The following is a 17,189-nucleotide window of genomic DNA, read 5'->3' as shown; positions in this document are numbered from 1 at the left end:
CCGAGTGGAAGTCCGAGCCTTGAGGGTTGTGCCCAGACCGCAAGGCGGAATTGGGGCGCAGGTGATTGTGCGGTGAGTGCCCCTCTACCCTGCATGGGAGCGCAGGGAGCTGCGCCCGGGACTCGGACACTTGGCTTTTGAGCTGTCCCAGGCGTCGGGCTTGGGGGAGGGGATACCCTGGTTTTCCCTTCGGGAGTCCTGGGGTCTAAATGGAAGGTCGAAGGAAAAGGGGGAGTCTCGAGATAGCGGAGCCCCCTGGCGGACAGCGGCTACAGAGGATGAGGAGGCTTGGGGGCGTGAGCAGGGCTTCCGGACCTCCTGAAACTTTGACGTCTGGAGAGAGGCTGTGTGCTGCGATCCTGACCGGTTTGGAGGGGGAGCCTGCAGAAGGAGAAGTCCCGAGGCACAGGGATGGCCTGGGAATGAGATTTCAGTTCTTAGAGGAAGCCTCCTCAACGCTCAATTGAGACTCCTTTTTGGGCTGCAGTTTCCCCATCTCCATCATGCCTGTGAATGGGTGGGTACAGGTAGCACTGTCTGGGTGGTCTCTAACCCCGCCCAAATGGCTTTGTAACTCTTAGGGGAGCCTCCTGCCTCCTTCCTTCCCATGCCGGGTATGCAGACCTCTGCTCATCCCCATCCCTTCCCACAGGGGCCCACACCAGGGCCTGCCCAGCCTCGCATCCTCTGTGCCTTCTGCCCTGTCCTTTGGTCCTCATGTCGGGGAGCAGCCATCTGGTCCTACTGTTTGCTTTCCAGGAAACTAAAAAGCCTCCCCAAATCTCTTCCCACAGCTGGATCCCTGGCTGTGTGTCTGTTCTTGGTTGTCTCCCTCTTTCTGACCCTGTAGGCTTCTCCTTCGTGTGGCCTTGGTCTCCACATGGACTGTTCTTGTCTGCCATGTCACCTGTCCCCTTGGTGAAGATCAGAGTGACACTCCTGTTGCCTCTGCTCTCCTGTCCCCATCACTGTGCCCTTAAGTTTGTTGGCTACTCAGATCCCCTTTGCCAGTTGGGGAGCTGAGGCTGGAGGGGACCCCTATTTAGCCCACCCACCTCCCACCTGGTGCAGGACCCCTCTGGCTGCATATGGTCAGTGATGATGACTTATGGGGGTGCCTGTTCATTGTCCTACAGCTCTCGTTACACTGAGCTAAAATTGATGGCTTGCAGATTTCCACCGCTCTGTTCTACTTCTGTCTCCTGGAGCCATGCAGAGTCAATTCACTTTTTTGTTCATTCAAATGATCTTTATCGATACACTGGGTGAGACACTGGGCTGTAGCAATAAAAAACAAAAAAACTCGGAATGAAACTCCTCGCCTTAATGGATTTCATATTCTAGAAAGGAGTAGGACAGCAATCAAATAAGTACATACATGATCTATCAGGCAGTGAGAGGTGCTGTGGAGAGAAACAAAGCAGACAACGGGGGTGAGGGCTGAGCTTAAGTATCGCAGGTTTGTAAAGCATAGTGAGGGAGGGCCTCTCGGAGGTGGTGACAATGGAACAGAGCCTTGAAGGAGGTGAAGGGTGAGCGATGTGAACATCTGAAGGGAAGGACGGAGCACCTGTGGAGGGAAGAGCACAGAGTCTGTGCAAAGGCCCTCAGGCAGAGGCATGCCCGGTGGGAGCAGGTCCAGCTTGTTCCAGGAACAAGGAGGAGGTCTGTGCGGCTGGAACAGGATGGGTGAGGAGTGTGGGGTGGGGGGTGGGGTGGGGTAGGGGGGTTAGTAGGAGATGAATGCGGAGAGGTAAGGGGTCGGGAAGTGGGGGTCCATTGCCTGGGGCCTTGAAGGCCACTGTGAGGACTTAGGTTTTTACTCTGAGTGCAGTGAGAGCCACTGGAGGACTTTGAAGAGAGGAGTCACGTGCTCTGAGTCAGGGCAGGAGGTTGGGGGGGAAGGTAGTGACCTGACCGCCATTGCCATTCTGGGGAGAGACCCTGGGGGCTTGTACATATAGCATAGAGGCCATGGGAAAATATCAGATTTTCCTATTTGGGGTCAAGTTTGAAGGTGGGGTCAGGAGGTTTTTGGCCTGAGAGTCTGGAAGCTTAGAGCTGCCATCTCCTGAAATGGGGGCTGTTTAGGGGGAGGAGCTGGAGTGCTGGTTTGTGCCTACTATGTCTGAGATGCCCGTTAGGGGTTCACGGGAAGGTGCCCAGGGGCAACTGGGAAAGTTTAGTGGGGGGGGGTTGGAGCTGGAAATAAAATTTGGGGCTGGCATTTAGAGCTGTAAGAGCAGGTGAACTCACTTAGGGAGAGAGTGGTACAGAGGAGAGAGACCCAACCCAGGAGCTCTGGGGCTCACAGCAGCCGGAGCCAGCCAAGGAGACAGACAGACGGAGCGGCCAGTGGGATGGGAGAAGTCAGAGATGGGGTGTCCCCTATGGCAGGGAAGAGCGTGCTGCAAGGGGAAAGAGCCATTCTGATAGATGCCTTTGGCCTAGCCAGCTGGTCGAGGGCTGAGAACCCAGCTGAGACCAGACAGTCTGGAGGGCTGTGCCTGGAGGGGACAGGTGGGAAAGAATGGAGGACAGCAGTACAGACAACAGACGGGATTCCTGCTGTGAAGGGAGGTTGGAGAATTTGGAGTTGGAGCTGCCAGAGGAAGAGAAGGCTCTAGGTGTTGGTGGGAAATGGTCTGAACAGGTGATATAGGGGCAAGAAACAGGACTTTAGGGACAATTTTTATGAAATAGGGGATGATTGGTCATCTGTTTTCTCTCATGCTCAATTGAAGCCAAAGCAGGAGAAACTTCAGTTGGACATGATGGTGAACTTCCTGAGCTGGTTGTTTGAGGACCGCAGCAAGGTCTCTCCCAGGGACGTTTACAGCAAGAGAGGACAATGCCTGCTCAGAGACAGGGTTTTGACCAAATGCATCCTTGGGGATTCTTTCTGCTTTGAGGTTTCTGGAAGGAGGCCAGGGAAGAGTTGGGACTTTCCAGTTGCTGGGGGGGACAGGGCATCAGCCCTTAGAGCTCAGGCCTGCCTCTCTTTCTTGGTGTCTGCAGATACTTGATGTCACTGGTTGGATGTGTGTTGCCAAGCCTTTGTCAGTTGCTCCAGACTTGGGGTGTTTGGGAAGGACTCCTGTTTACTCCCAGGTTGTCCCCCGGGGGTGAGCACAACTGGGGGGGGTGTGTCTCAGGTCCAGGGAGTGTCTCAGTGCAGGTCATGGTGGACGCACAAGGCTTTATAGCAGAACTGATGAGAAGGACCTAGTTACTGCCCCGAAGCTTGGTCAACTCTGGCTTCTAGGCGGTCCTTCTGGGATTTCCCCGGGAAGTGGGGTCTGGGTGAATCCAGACCTGCCAGCCCTGTGCCACCCAGCCTTGGCCTTCCTGCTCAAGGCCGTGCCTGCTCCACCATGCCTAATGATCTTTGCAGGGGGAGTGTGGTCTAGGTTCTCTGGATACAGAGGAGGGAGGAGCTGTCCATCCTCGGGCATTAGCTAGGTAAGAGGAGCAGGTGTTGTCCAGTCTCATGTGAACTTTGCAACATCTTTAATTCCTGGCTGCACGCCTGCCCTCCAGGCATGGGTCAGAGGGAGAGTGCCCACTCCATGTCTGGGCTCTTCCCAGAGGGTGGTGGTTCTTTTCCCCAGGTCCTGGGCAGGAGTGGCAGTGGTGTTGGGGTTTCCACAGCCAAGAGTCATGCCAGGGCCAAGTCCAGAGGTCTTCCACCTGTCCTGTTCTCCCCTCTCCCATCTCTCCATATCTACCCTCCTGACTTCTCCGCCTGGCTGTGAGCCCAGGGCGGAGGCCTGCCTGGCCAGAGAGAATGGCCCTATAGAAGCTTCTAGATGGGGAATGCCCTCCTGAGCTTCCAAACATGCAGGCAACTTTGCCTTGCCTTGTCTCCTCTCTGGCCAGTCTAAGGCTTCCAACCTGAGTGCTGGCAACAGTCTGAGTTGGAGATGTCTCCTTTCCCTTCCCTTGGCTGGCATAGGAGGGCAGGCACAGAATGTTCCAGGCCCTCCCCTCTTCGGTAGATTTTAACTCATGAGCATTCCCACCGTGCCTCCCCGAGGCTCTGCCCTGTGCCAAGCTTAGGGAAGCCAGGATAAATAAGACCCAGGCTTCTACTCCGGCCGAGAAGGGGGAGAGACCCATAAACAGCAAATAGGAGAGAGACAAAAATCTCCAAGGGCCTTGGTGTCTCCTCCCTCGAGTAACTCAGAATGTCCCTGTTTTGGAAAAAGAAGGAAGTGTTCCTCTTCTGTTTCCCTTTTGCTTTCACTTTCTCTGGGCACTGCACCCGTCCATATCCCTGGTCCCTGTGACAGTCGTGGCATGGACCCACCTGAGAGACTTTCTCTGCTGCTTGGGGACCCTCCCGGGGCCTGGAGCTCAGAGAAATCAAAAACTTCCCCTCAAACTCCCAGAGCCCAGAGCCCAGAGCCTGAAGGCTGAGCCCAGAGTAAGCCACGGGCAGAGACGACAGCATTAAGTTGTGTGGTGGTGAGGGAGTGGGAGGGAAGTGAGGGCCTGGGCCAGGGGATAGTTGGGAAGGAGGCGGTTTCAACTGGGGTCTGTGCTCCCCCGAACTTTGAACTGACTTAGTGTGCACTCGGATTTTTGCTTCACCTGGGCTGAGAGTTTTACAGCAATGTTCTGGTCTGCCCCCTGGGGTCTAGGTGGGTTACCCTAGCAGGCATGGGCTTAGGGGCCCTGTGGGGTATCCCAAATGTGAGGGAATTAAGGGCATGGATTCTGGAATCACACTGCTTGGGTTCAAACCCCAGCTCCACCTCATCTGCCTGGGAATTCTTGTCCAAGTCCCTTGGCCTGTCGGTGCCTCAGTTTCTTCATCTGTATAATGGGTCGATTGCAGCACCTGTTTCAGAGTGGTTGGGCGGGTTGAATGAATTCACATGTGGGAGCACTTAGACAGATTGGCAGCCCTTTGCATGAGCTTAGTAAATATCAGCTGTTACTGGCGAGAGCCCTCAGCCTGAATCCAGCCAGCAGGGCAGAGCCTGCTCCTAGGGACCAAAAGAGAGTTAATTTCCAGATCCCTTGGGAATCCTTGCTCTGACTATCAGCTCAAGCCTTACCAAGCCTTCTTGAGCCAGGGATGAAGTGCAGATTTGGAAACTAGGAGCCATGCTTCAAACTCTCTGTAGGACCCCAAGCCCATCTTTTGCCTTGTCTGGGCCTCATTCTGTACTTCTGCACAAGAGGGAGCTTGGAATCCTGGACTGGGTCATGTCCCAGCAGAGCCATGGCCTCCTCAGAGTTGGAGTGGGGCCACTGACTCATCACTCTCCACCCCTGGCCCCACTGCCCCCTGCCTGCCTTCAGAGGAGTCCTGCACTGACCTCACTCTCCTCCCCAGGTTATGAAATGTGTACCCAGGAGGCTTTCCAGGCTCAGAGGAGCCAGCTGGTGGGGCTGCTCGTCTCGGGGTCCCTGGAGGGCTTCGAGAGCATCCTGGACTGGCTACTTTCCTGGGAAATCCTCTCCTGGGAAGACTACGAGGGCCTCAGCCTCCTGGGCCAGCCACTCTCACACTTGGCCAGGCGCCTCCTGGACACTGTCTGGAACAAGGGCACTTGGGGCTGTGAACAGCTCATTGCAGCCATCCAGGAGGCCCAGACCGACTACCAGGCTCGGGAGCTGTCCAGCTGCTGGGACCCCCACTCGCCCCACCCAGCCCGGGACCTGCAGAGTCACCGGCCAGCCATCGTCAGGAGACTCCACAGCCACGTGGAGGGCGTGCTGGATCTAGCCTGGGAGCACGGTTTCATCAGCCAGTACGAATGTGATGAAATCCGGTTGCCCATCTTCACGTCCTCCCAGCGGGTAAGGCACTTGGGTCTTGGGTAATCAGAATTCACGGGAAAAGGGTGCTTAGTCACCAGGACGGATTTGTCTCGGTGGGGGAGGGGGCTGGCCTTCCCCCTAACAAGGTCACCAGGCAGGTAAAAGTTGTTTGGGGCCTCGAGCTTAGAGGGGGTCAGGACATGCATCGAGGAGGTATTCAGATTGATGAGAAAAGAAAATAAGGTAATTATGGGCCAGAGAAGAAATCATAAGGGAAATCAGAAAATAACTTAGAACCAAACAGTAATGAGAATTTGACTTATAAAAATATATGGGGTACAGCTAGAGTGGAAGTAGAGGAAAATTTATAACCTTAAATGCTAATGTTAGGAAAGAAGCAAGGCTGCATTTTAATGAGCTAAGACTCCATGTTAAGAAAGGGTTGGGTGGACAGCAGAAGTACCTGTCGCTGGGACTGTGCAGAGCATGTGGCAACAAGACCTCTGAGGGTTATAGGCATTTCCCAAGGGACTGGGTGGCCTGAAGGTTTAAGTTTCTGGAATGTCGCTTTTCTCTAAGCTTTTTCTGAGCTCTCTGATTCTCCAACTTGATGGGTTGCCTTCTGCGGCTGAATATCTGATTCATTGTGGCTGGCATTTGTGGTATGTCCAACTGACATTTCCCCCCAACCCAGGACTGCTTTGTTTATTCTTCTAAACGGAACTTGTAATTTTCTAGAAGGAGGCGGTTGTCATAGATTGCAGGTTGAGGACTGAGAAAATGCTTCAGTGGAAGAACTAGATGCAGTGTTGCAAGAACTAGATCTAAGTTGTAGAACCAGATCCCTAAAAGACCCAAATGCTACTGTTTGCTGAGTGAGTGCCTACCACGTGCCAGGCACGGTCGATAGCCCTTGAAGGTTGTGATCTCTACGCCACACTACAACCTTCACAGTGTGTCGTGTTGGTTCTACTGTTTCTTAACAATAAAGGAACTGCCAAACCACCCATCTGGGAAGTGGCTCAGCTAGAGTTCCAATCCAGGCCTGATTGTCCCCAGAGCAAATGCTCTTCTCTTTCTGACATGAAATGTGGGGTTTCGTACGATGACCTTGCGCAGTTGGGTGTAAGAGTTGTTAGCGGACTTGAGGCTATCAAACCAGCAGTCCATCTGACTTGTGCACCTGCTCAATCTGCTAGGCCAGGGTCAGACTGAATAGCTTTACTCTTTTGTGATATTAACTGCAACACCTTTAACTTGGGAAATGGACCCATCACCCACAAAAAGACATAGAATGTTACTAGTACTTTCCTCCACTGCTACCCGTAGCCTGACTTCCACGTAAAATCATTTCTTTGCTTTTCTTCATAGTTTTGACACCTTATGCAATAATTCTCCAAACAATGTGTTTTGTTTTGGAAAAGTTCTAGCAAGCACAAGCATAACAGTGTCAAGGAAAGAGGTGTCCTGCATCTCCTTTTTGGATGCAGGCTCCCAGGGGCAGGGAAACTGAACAGGGCCTCAGAGACTTGGTCTTGGCTTTACTGTTTGGAGGCTTTCTAAGGGCTCCCACTGGGAAGTCAGTGGGCAAGGTCATTGAGTGAGTCCTGAGAACTGGATGGTCTGGTAGGGCAGCGATGAGTCAGAGGCCGGATGTCCAGGAATAGTCAGAGGAAGTGGGCTGCTCTGTATGTTCAGTTGTAAGCTTCTCCAAGGCTCTTCCAGCTCCCAGGAATAGGGCCAAGCCAGACACTTCTGAAGGGTGAAATGGGTGTCCTCAGCTGACCCAGGCCACAAGGGTTGAGAGAAAGAATGATATTAGCCTGTGGTGCAGACGAGCCAAATACAGATAAGGATTAGAGCCAGGTGTGCCTGGACATCTAGGAAATAATTCCCCTGAACATGTGTGACTCTTAAGTCACGTTGCTCCAATCTCCTTCTACTTATGGTTAGAGTCATTATCCCGAGATTTCCCTTCTTAGTCCTCTTGTGTTGGTTTTCCTCTTCCTTAGTCTTCCTTTGTCTTGGTTTATTCTATTGTGGGAGATGGTATCTTCCAGAATCTGTAAAATGAGTATCTGGGAATTCAAATTTTAACCTTGCACATAGCTACAAGTTTCCTTGCACTTGATCAACATTTTGGTTGGGTATAAAATTCTGGGTTGGTCATTATTTTCCTTCAGAATTTTGAGACTATTACTCTCTTATCTGCTCTCTTTAAAAGGAGAATTGCTAGAATCCCAGAACTCATTTATAACAAAGTTATAACATTTATAACTCTTTCTGGAAGCATGTGACATTTTCTTTTGGCCCTCTGTCATTCTGAAATGTCACAGTGATGTGCCTTGGTGTTTTTCCATTGTACTGGGCACTCAGGGGAGCTTTGGATCTGAAAACTCAAGATTCTTCTATGTTCTGGAAGATTTTCTTGATTACTGTGATTTCTTTCTCTTTTTTCTCTTCTCTCTTTAAGGAACTACTATTTGAATTTTAGGACTCCTAGACTGATTTCCTAAGTTTCTTCTCTTTCTTGTCCATTTTCTATCTCTGTGTCCCTTTGCATTAGTTTTTCTATTGTATCTTCCACTTAATCTTTAAACTTTTACACTCTTGTGTTTTTCATTGTTGCTACCATGTTTAATTTGCAAGAGCTATTATAAAATATTTCTTATTATAGCATCATGTTCTTGTATTATGGATGCAGTTTCTTAGCTTACCCAGGGACCATAAAGATACATTGGGTTTTTTGTTTGTTTGTTTGTTTGTTTTTGATTTGTTTTGTTTTGTTTTGTTTTATTTGGTGGGGTATAGATTCTTTCCCACCCCGCATAATAACCTTTTTATCCTACAAGTTGCTTTCCTTTCCCCACTTATTTGGCCTTGATCTCCCACATGAGATGCTTTCTTTGGGCATATGACGCTCCTTAGTTGGCTGCTCATGACTGAAATAGACTCCCTAAAACTTACTGGAAACTCAGAGCCTATTGGTGAAACCTGTCTACCTTGCGTTTCACTGTAGACGTTTAGGAAGTGATAGTATTCATATCTTTAGACCATTCCTCCTAGGCTGGTCTGACTGCCAGAGTTGTGGGAGCCCAGTGAGTAAGAGAGCTGGCCGGTGATTGTGGTGGAGAGAGGTCTCTGCGTTCAGCACTCATTGTGCACATGGTCATTTAAACCTTCTTTTGAGGGCATTGATGCCCACCTCCTTTATTGTGCTTGCTGCCTCCCAGTCCGGGGGCCCTGTTTTAGCCTTTCCAGATATAAATCTCCATATTCTGCCACAGCAGGGCAGGGACAGTTGCTGTTGGCTTGGAGTGGGTCAGGGGAACAAGAGATCTGTTTTTGTTTTTGTGTTTTTAAAAGATTTTATTTGCTTATTTGACAGAGAGAGATCACAAGTAGGCAGAGAGGTAGTCAGAGGGAGAGTGGGAAGCAGGGGATCCCTATTTGGGGCTCGATCCCAGGACCCTGAGATCATGACCTGAGCTGAAGGCAGAGGCTTAACCCAATGAGCCACTCAGGCACCCAAGAGATCTGTTTTATAAACCATGTTGACTCAATCCTCCTTACTTGAATCATTTCCTTTGGTTCTGGAGGTACCTGATGCTCTTAATTCCAGAGATCTTTATAAAGTCTGAGATACATGTTGTGTGGTTTTCAGCTTGCCCACTGTTGGCTTAGGATCTGGCTCTCTGGGCTCTTCTAAGTCCATTACTAGTCATTCCTTTGGCAAGTTTTTGAATGCATGCTCTGTGCCAGGCACTCTTCTAGGTGTTGAGGAAACAGCAGTGAGCAAAACAGACAACAATCCTTGTCCTGGAGATGCTCATGTCCCAGTGCAGGGCGAGGGACAATAAGCAAAAGGAAGCAAATGACAGGGTACGTTGGAAAGTGATGGATGTGCTATAGAAAATAAGTAGAGTGGGTCTGGGGCTTGAAAGTTACAGGGAGTGAAGGTAGTGATGGCAATTTTAAATAGAGTGGTCGGGGAGTTCTCAAGAAGGTGATATTTGAGCAAAGGCTTGAAGGAGGTGAAGGAAGGGGTCATGTGGACAGCTGGAGAAAGTGCATTCCAGGCAGAGGGGACAGCCCCAGCAAAGGCCTGGATGTGGGAGCATGCTTGATGTTTCCAGAAACCCTGAGGTTGGTATTCTGAGTGGAATAAGCAGGGGAAGGTCAGAGAAGTTAAGCAGGATCCCGAGGGTCACAGACAGCACTTGAGTCTGTTTGGAGCCTTATAGGTTATTGTTGACCTTGGGTTTTTACTCTGAGAAAATGAGGGACATGCTGGGACATTTGTAACAGGAGAGGTATGATCAGACTTAAAGAATGACTCTCAGCCTGTGGTGTTGAGAATAGATTCTGGGGACAGGGACAGAAGCAGGGACACCAGTTGGGCAGCATTTGCTGTTTTCTAGGTGGGCACTGATGGTGGCTTGGACAGTAGCATAGAGGAGGGGACAAGAAAGGGCTGGGCTCTCTAGCTGCATGTACACTGGGGTAGACACTGGCCCCATGTGGCTATTGAGCACTTGAAATGTGGCCATGAGATTGGGAGTTGTGGTCCATGATGGGGATTCTGCTCCAAAGACCTAATATGAAAGAAAGAATGTAAAATATCTCAGTAATTTTTAAATATTGATTACATGTTGAAATGGCAATATTCTGACTATATTTGGCTAAATAAAATATATGATTGAAATGGATTACATTGGTTTTTACTTTAAAATAATATGGATACTAGAAGATCCAACATTACAAATACGTCTCACATTTGTGTATACCCTCCGGGCAGCAAGGGTTCTACTTCAGTTGTGCTGTTCTGGATATGTGTTCATGCTCAAGCCAACAGGATTTGTTGGGCGAATTGTAGGGGAGAGGCTTCCAGGGCGATTCTGGAAGTCTGGGGCAGAGCAGCTGGAAGGGTGGCGTTGACTTTAGCTTGGGAGGAGGAAGGCTGTAGGTTTGCAGGTGGGTGTAGACGAGGAGTGTAATTGTGGATATGTTAAGTCAGAGGTGTTTTGGGGACATCTAAGTGGAGATGGTGGGCAGGCAATTTCGGGTGTGCGTGTCCAAGGTTCAGGGGAGCAGGTGAAGTTGGAGATGGAAATGTGGGCGTCGTGCTTAGGGATGGTACGCCAAGCCTCGTGTCTCCATGCAATCACCCGTCTTCCAGATGAGTTCTCGCTTCCAGAATTGTTTTTCCTATCCTTGCAGGTTTATAGATTTATGGCTTTTTTTTCTTTAAGTTGTTCCTTTTTAGTGCGAGCCAGATCGGGTATATGTGTGCTCTAGTGTTTGCTTCATCACGCAGCATCTAGTGACTTCTTTCCACTTGTCTTGCTGGTTGGGGGTTTTTCTGGCCTCTAACTGTGGTGGAAGGGAGACATCTATGAAACTCTATTGATCAGTAGAAACCTTCCCACACCATCTCCACCCGCCTTTCTAGAAAGATACTTTTTTTATGTTATTTTGCTTTCCCCATAGGCAAGGAGGCTCCTCGATCTTGCCACAGTGAAGGCGAATGGGTTGGCTGCCTTCCTTCTACGTCATGTTCAGAAATTGCCAGTCTCGTTGGCCCTGCCTTTTGAAGGTATATACTTATATGTTCTTCTCCGTTCATCAGATGGGGAAAGAAAGGCTGTACAGAGTCTTGATTAAGAGCAGAACTCTGGAGTGAGACGTGCCTTTAGAATTTCACTTCCTGGCTGTGTGGGCCTCCTTAGGACTTGGTTTCCTGATTTCAAGGGTAACACCCGCCACTAGGATTGAAAGGATTACCATGTGTAATATTAGCGTTAGCTTTTATTACTTCCCGAGCGGGACAGTGATAACTGGAGCTTCACTAGCCAAACTCTTATTATCTGTGCTGCAAAGGGTACATTTTGAGATAGGGCTGTTATCTCTTGATTTCTGCAATTTAGCTCCTCACTATCAGAAACTGCAGGACCCAACCGATTTAGATAATGCGGTATCTCTCCTTGCACACAGCCACCACCCCAACCCAGGGACGGGAGGGGCTCAGATCCCACAGCTGGAACCTGGCAGACATCCTTGCAAGGTGCTTTATTTATGGTATCTGTCCTTGACGGCAACCTTGAGAAATCAGTGTCATTTTTTCCAACTTACGGACGTGAAAACTGGGGCAAGGAGGGCGGGGGTTGAGGTGGGGAGGATGGCTCTGTTTTTAAACTGTCATCACCGCTGCTTCCCTTTTCCTTGGGAGAAGAGAGATCGCCCGTTGTAAAGAGCAGGCACGAGCCTTGTATAATTACTACTCTGAGCTCGACCCTCCGGGTGGCAAGCATTGCCTGAAGGAAGGATGGCTAGAAGCTGGTGCTTGGCACCTCGATGTGCACCGTTTCCCTGAGAACAGGGCACAGACATCAGTTTCCAACCAAGGCTGCATGGCACAGAGCACAGTTCCCCGGGTTGGGCCTTGGTTAATGTCCGCTGTTGATATCACACGTCGTAACTCTGTGACATGGTGTTAGATTCCCCAGGGTGACCAATTGACCTGTGTTTATTTTAAAAATGAAAGATCCTTGTTTTTCTGGAGAATTTTATATTGGTGGTATCTGGAGAACCTGCGTTAGAGCTCAGGGTATTAGAAAAGAAGGTGTATATTTTATGTTATCTATGTTCTATTCTCTTGGTATATCCAGAGGGCTTTAAGAGCAATGATGTTCATCAGCTCTGGGCACAGAAGATGAAACAGAAACAGGAGACAACTGCTTTGGAGGACCATGAATAGAGCGTCAGTATGCTAAGTGTGCTCTGGGAGAATTACTTGTTAGTTTTTGAGTTGAGAACAAGGGCGCCGATCTTTGGTCGGGAGCAGTGAATCCATGATGCCCCAAGGTTCCCCCACCCTGGGGGCCCTGGCCTACCACTTCCCCATTCCCTGAAAGGGGAACCAACTCCTGATACAGAAAGTAGTTTGCTCACGTTGGTTATTAGGATGGTAAAGGAAAAACAGCAGCCTTGTGGACACACCCTGTGTGCAAGCAGGTTGCCGAGGGTTAAGCGAAGAGGATGGGGAAGTGAATCTTGATCAAGGACTCTCGTCCAAGTGCTTGACCCCGGCACCCCACTGACCCTGACACCAAACAGTGCTAGGTCCACCTGGATTGTCGAGGATAAAATCCTTGTCTCTCTAGTTTAATCACAAAGTCCCTCCTTTGTAAGTAAGGTAACATACTCACAGATCCTGAGGATTGGGACATGGTACTACTATTATACCTACCAAACCCATCAGTATCATGATAACAAACACCATCTTTCAAGAGTTTACCATATGTCAGACTTTGCTCAATTCTACTGTATCTTGTTTCCTCCTGTAACAATCCTTCAAGCTGTGGATTGTCCCTAATTTTGGAGATAAGTATACTGAGAAGGGGAAGGTTAAGTGGCTTGCACAAGGTAATGAGGGAGCCAGCTTTCAAACTCAGGCATATCTGACTTCAGAAACTGGGCTGCCGGGCTCTTATACCTCGTGTTTTTCTTTAGAAAGATGCAGCTGAGGTTGAATGGTGAAGAGGCTTCTCGAAGGCCATCCTAACCAGTTCGGCTGAACAGGCGTCAGTAGGCAGGTCCTCTGACCCCAGTCTGATGCTTATTCTAACCTACAGCCCTCCCCCCCTTTTTAAAAGATTTTATTTAAAAATAAAGAGAGAGAGAGATCACAAGTAGGCAGAGAGGCAGTGAGGGGAAAGCATGCCCCCTGCTGAGCAGGGACCACCCCCCACCCCAGCCCCGATGCAGGGCTCAATCCCAGGACCCTGAGATTGTGACCTGAGCCAAAGGCAGAGGCTTAACCCACTGAGCCACCCAGGTGCCCCTAATCTACAGCTCTTCCTGATGTCAGTAGTAATAATAATACCACTAGCAAATATCTTTGGAGTACTGGGTTGGATGCTAAATGAAGCACTTGACATGAATTATCTTAATTGCTCCATGTAAACCCTAGGGACCCCCATTTTCCCACTTCAAGCCTGGGGGTGGGTGAGGGGATTCCCAGACTTAGGAAGGTTATGCAGCTGTCATCAAAGCCCATAGCTTGCGATTGCAGAAGCCGGGGCTGGCACATGCCGGCTCTTCTCTCCATGTATAACATCACATGCTTTTGTGCAGCCTTCTCTCTGCCAGAGCCCATCCTCCCCACTGTCCTACCTCATCAGCCTCTTCTTCGGTCTTCCAGATGCCGCATGTAAGAAGTACATGTCCAAGCTGAGGACCACGATATCTGCTCAGTCTCGCTTTCTGAGCACCTACGATGGGGCAGAGAATCTTTGCCTGGAGGAAATATACACAGAGAATGTTCTGGAAATCCGGACAGAGCGGGGCCTGGCTGGACTCCCACAGAAGAGCCCTGTGACGCTGGGTCTGGAGGAGCTCTTCAGCACCCGTGGCCACCTCAACGAAGATGCAGACACTGTGCTGGTCGTGGGCGAGGCGGGCAGCGGCAAGAGCACGCTGCTACAGCAGATGCACCTGTTGTGGGCCTCGGGGCGCGACTTCCAGGAATTTCTCTTCGTCTTCCCATTCAGCTGCCGACAGCTGCAGTGTGTGGCCAAGCCGCTGTCTGTGCAGACGCTGCTCTTTGAGCACTGCTGCTGGCCTGACCTTGGCCAACAGGAGGTCTTCCAGTTCCTCCTTGACCACCCCAACCGTGTCCTCTTAACTTTCGATGGCTTTGACGAGTTCAAGTTCAGGTTCTCGGATCGTGAGCGCCACTGCTCTCCGACCGACCCCACCTCTGTCCAGAATCTGCTGTTCAACCTTCTGCAGGGCAACTTGCTCAAGAACGCACGCAAGGTGCTGACCAGCCGTCCGGATGCGGTGTCCGCACTGCTCAGGAAGTACCTGCGTTTGGAACTTCACCTCAAGGGCTTCTCGGAAGAGGGAATCGAGCTGTACCTGAGGAAGTGCCACCGTGAGCCGGGGGTGGCCGACCGCCTCGTCCGCCTGCTCAAAGCGACCTCACCCCTGCATGGGCTGTGCCACCTTCCTGTTGTCTCGTGGATGGTGTCCAAATGCCACCAGGAACTGTTGTTGCATGGTGGTGGGTCCCCAAAGACCACCACGGATCTGTACCTGCTGATCCTGCAGCATTTTCTGCTGCATGCCTCCCCACCAGACTCGGTGCCCTGCGGTCTGGCACCCGGCCTGCTTCAAGGCAGTCTCCCCTCCCTGCTGCACCTGGGCCGGCTGGCTGTCTGGGGCCTGGGCACATGCTGCTACGTGTTCTCAGACAAGCAGCTCCAGGCAGCACAGGTCGACAGTGAGGACATTTCTCTTGGCTTCCTGGTGCATGCCAAGAGTGTTGTGCAGGGGGGCACAGCCCCCCTGGAATTCCTGCACATCACCTTCCAGTGTTTTTTTGCAGCCTTGTACCTTGTGCTTAGTGCTGACCTGTCGCCGTCCTTGCTCAGACAACTCTTCAGTTGTCACGGGCCACGCAGCTCGCTGCTGGCCCGACTGCTGCCCCCCATGTGCGTGCCACGCTCAGAGTACCAGGAAGGCAGCACGGCCGCTTTGCTGCAAGAGGCTGAGCTCCACAACCTCCAGATCACAGCAGCCTTCCTGGCGGGGCTGCTGTCCCGGGAGCACCAGGGCCTGCTGGCCGGGAGCCAGGTGTCCGAGAAGGCCCTGCTCCAGCGCCACACCTGCGCCCGCAGCTGTCTGTCCCGCAGCCTCCACAAGCACTTCCACTCCATCCCTCCGGCCGTGCCGGGGGAGGCCAAGAGCATGCACGCCATGCCTGGGTTCATCTGGCTCATTCGGAGTCTGTACGAGATGCAGGAGGAACGGCTGGCCCGGGAGGCCGTGCGGGGGCTCAAGGTCGGGCACCTGAAGCTGACGTTTTGTGGCGTGGGCCCCGCGGAATGTGCTGCCCTGGCGTTTGTGCTGCGGCACCTGGGGCGTCCCGTGGCCCTGCAGCTGGACCACAACTCTGTAGGGGATGTTGGTGTGGAGCAGCTGCTGCCTTGCCTCAACGTCTGCAAGGCTCTATAGTGAGTGTTGCTCGGCGGCGCTGGCTAGGTGTGGGGGAGTGCCGGCGCTGAGGTGCATTGTGGGAGCTCCGCACTGGGCCCTGGGAGTCTGGGCCCCACCGCCCCTTCTAAGCAACTCCAGCCCAGCCCCTTCCCCAGTCTGGGCCTTAGTTTCATAGTGATGATGACCCCATGCTTATGGAGTGTCCTGCCTGTCAGGCGCTGTGTTACTCACTTCCTACAATTAATTCCTTTCATCTTGGTGAACACCCTGGGCCGTCTACCCGTTATCCTCTGTATGAGGCCCAGAGAAGCAAAGTCCTTGGTATACCATGACACCGGAGATGGCAGGGCTGGTTTGAACAGATCACATCTTTCCGGTGACAAGTCCTTACTCCCCATAAGCCGCCTGCCCCAGGGATAGATTTTGGGGGCTCCACGAGAACCTTGAAGTAACCCGTCCAGTTTTGCATATTATGTGTGAGTTATTAGGAACCACCCACAATTTAGAGGTGACTGAGACCCCATGAGAGATTTTGAGATCACAATGAGATGCAAATGTCTGGATCCAAGAGCTGGAAGGGGCTGCAGAATGGCACCTGCCCTTTTATCCCTCATGTGGTGTGGCACCCCCGTGAGATGATGCTGTCATCTGTACTGCTTCTGGACCCCCGTCTGGAAGTGGGAGGTTCCCCCTTCAGAACATCTGTCTGTTTCAGCCCCCACGGGGCCTCTCTCCACATCTTGGGGCAGGTGCGCACAGAGGGCATGCCTAGGTCTGGCAGCAAGGAGGGTGCAGGCTCCCCCACTTTCCTCCCTGCCTTGAAAGGGCATGTCCTGCTCCCTATTTAAAACCTCCGAGAAAGCAGAAATGGTAGCTTAACGTTAAAATCTACTCACAGCCTTCTGGGGTTTTCGGTCTATCCTACATGACGTTAATTTGACCCTAAGCAAGGGAGGGACATACCTCTCCTTGAATATATTAGGATGGCATACCTTTCCTGAGCCAAAGCAGCCAGATTTTCCTTTTCTGTGGAGCAAACATAGGCATATCTGTTAGAAACGATGGTGGCCTGTGTTATCCCTAACATAGGGTCCATGCTCTTACGTTTATAAATATAAGGTAATAATAACACAATATGTAGCATATTTTGTAAGTGAACATGTATATTATAGATAGTCTATGTTAAAAATATATCAGGAAGAAATAGTCGACACATTTAAATTGAGTGATTTTCAGAAAGTTTAATAAAGGGACTGTTTGCAGAGGCTTGGGCAGCAATTAGGAAGAGCCTAAAGGGATACAGCAAGGTCCTGGGGCCAGTGACTGTGGGGTGGGGGTAGGGATGGAACTGTCACCCTCTGTAGGCCTGGAGAAGAAGGGCTTTGGGGGCAGGTGTGGAGAAGGCTCTCTGATAG

The 17,189-nt window shown here is 51.1% G+C and overlaps 1 protein-coding gene across 2 annotated transcripts in view; it reads left to right on the top strand.

The window, feature by feature from the left end:
* NOD2 (nucleotide binding oligomerization domain containing 2) overlaps window positions 1-17,189 on the top strand; it is a 34,140-nt gene continuing 16,951 nt past the window's right edge. For both annotated transcript variants that reach the window (XM_044256177.1, XM_044256178.1), the window contains exons 1-4: window positions 1-72; window positions 5,345-5,811; window positions 11,263-11,368; window positions 13,976-15,791. In XM_044256177.1, the coding sequence (XP_044112112.1) occupies window positions 5,353-5,811; window positions 11,263-11,368; window positions 13,976-15,791 (2,381 nt within the window). In that variant the 5' untranslated portion in view covers window positions 1-72; window positions 5,345-5,352. The remainder of the gene's footprint in view (window positions 73-5,344; window positions 5,812-11,262; window positions 11,369-13,975; window positions 15,792-17,189) is intronic.

This window comes from Neovison vison, chromosome 7 (genome assembly GCF_020171115.1).
Source record: "Neovison vison isolate M4711 chromosome 7, ASM_NN_V1, whole genome shotgun sequence".
Lineage (NCBI taxonomy): Eukaryota > Metazoa > Chordata > Mammalia > Carnivora > Mustelidae > Neogale > Neogale vison.
The sequence above is the reverse complement of the archived record's forward strand: the minus strand, read 5'-3'. Positions and strand labels throughout refer to the sequence as shown.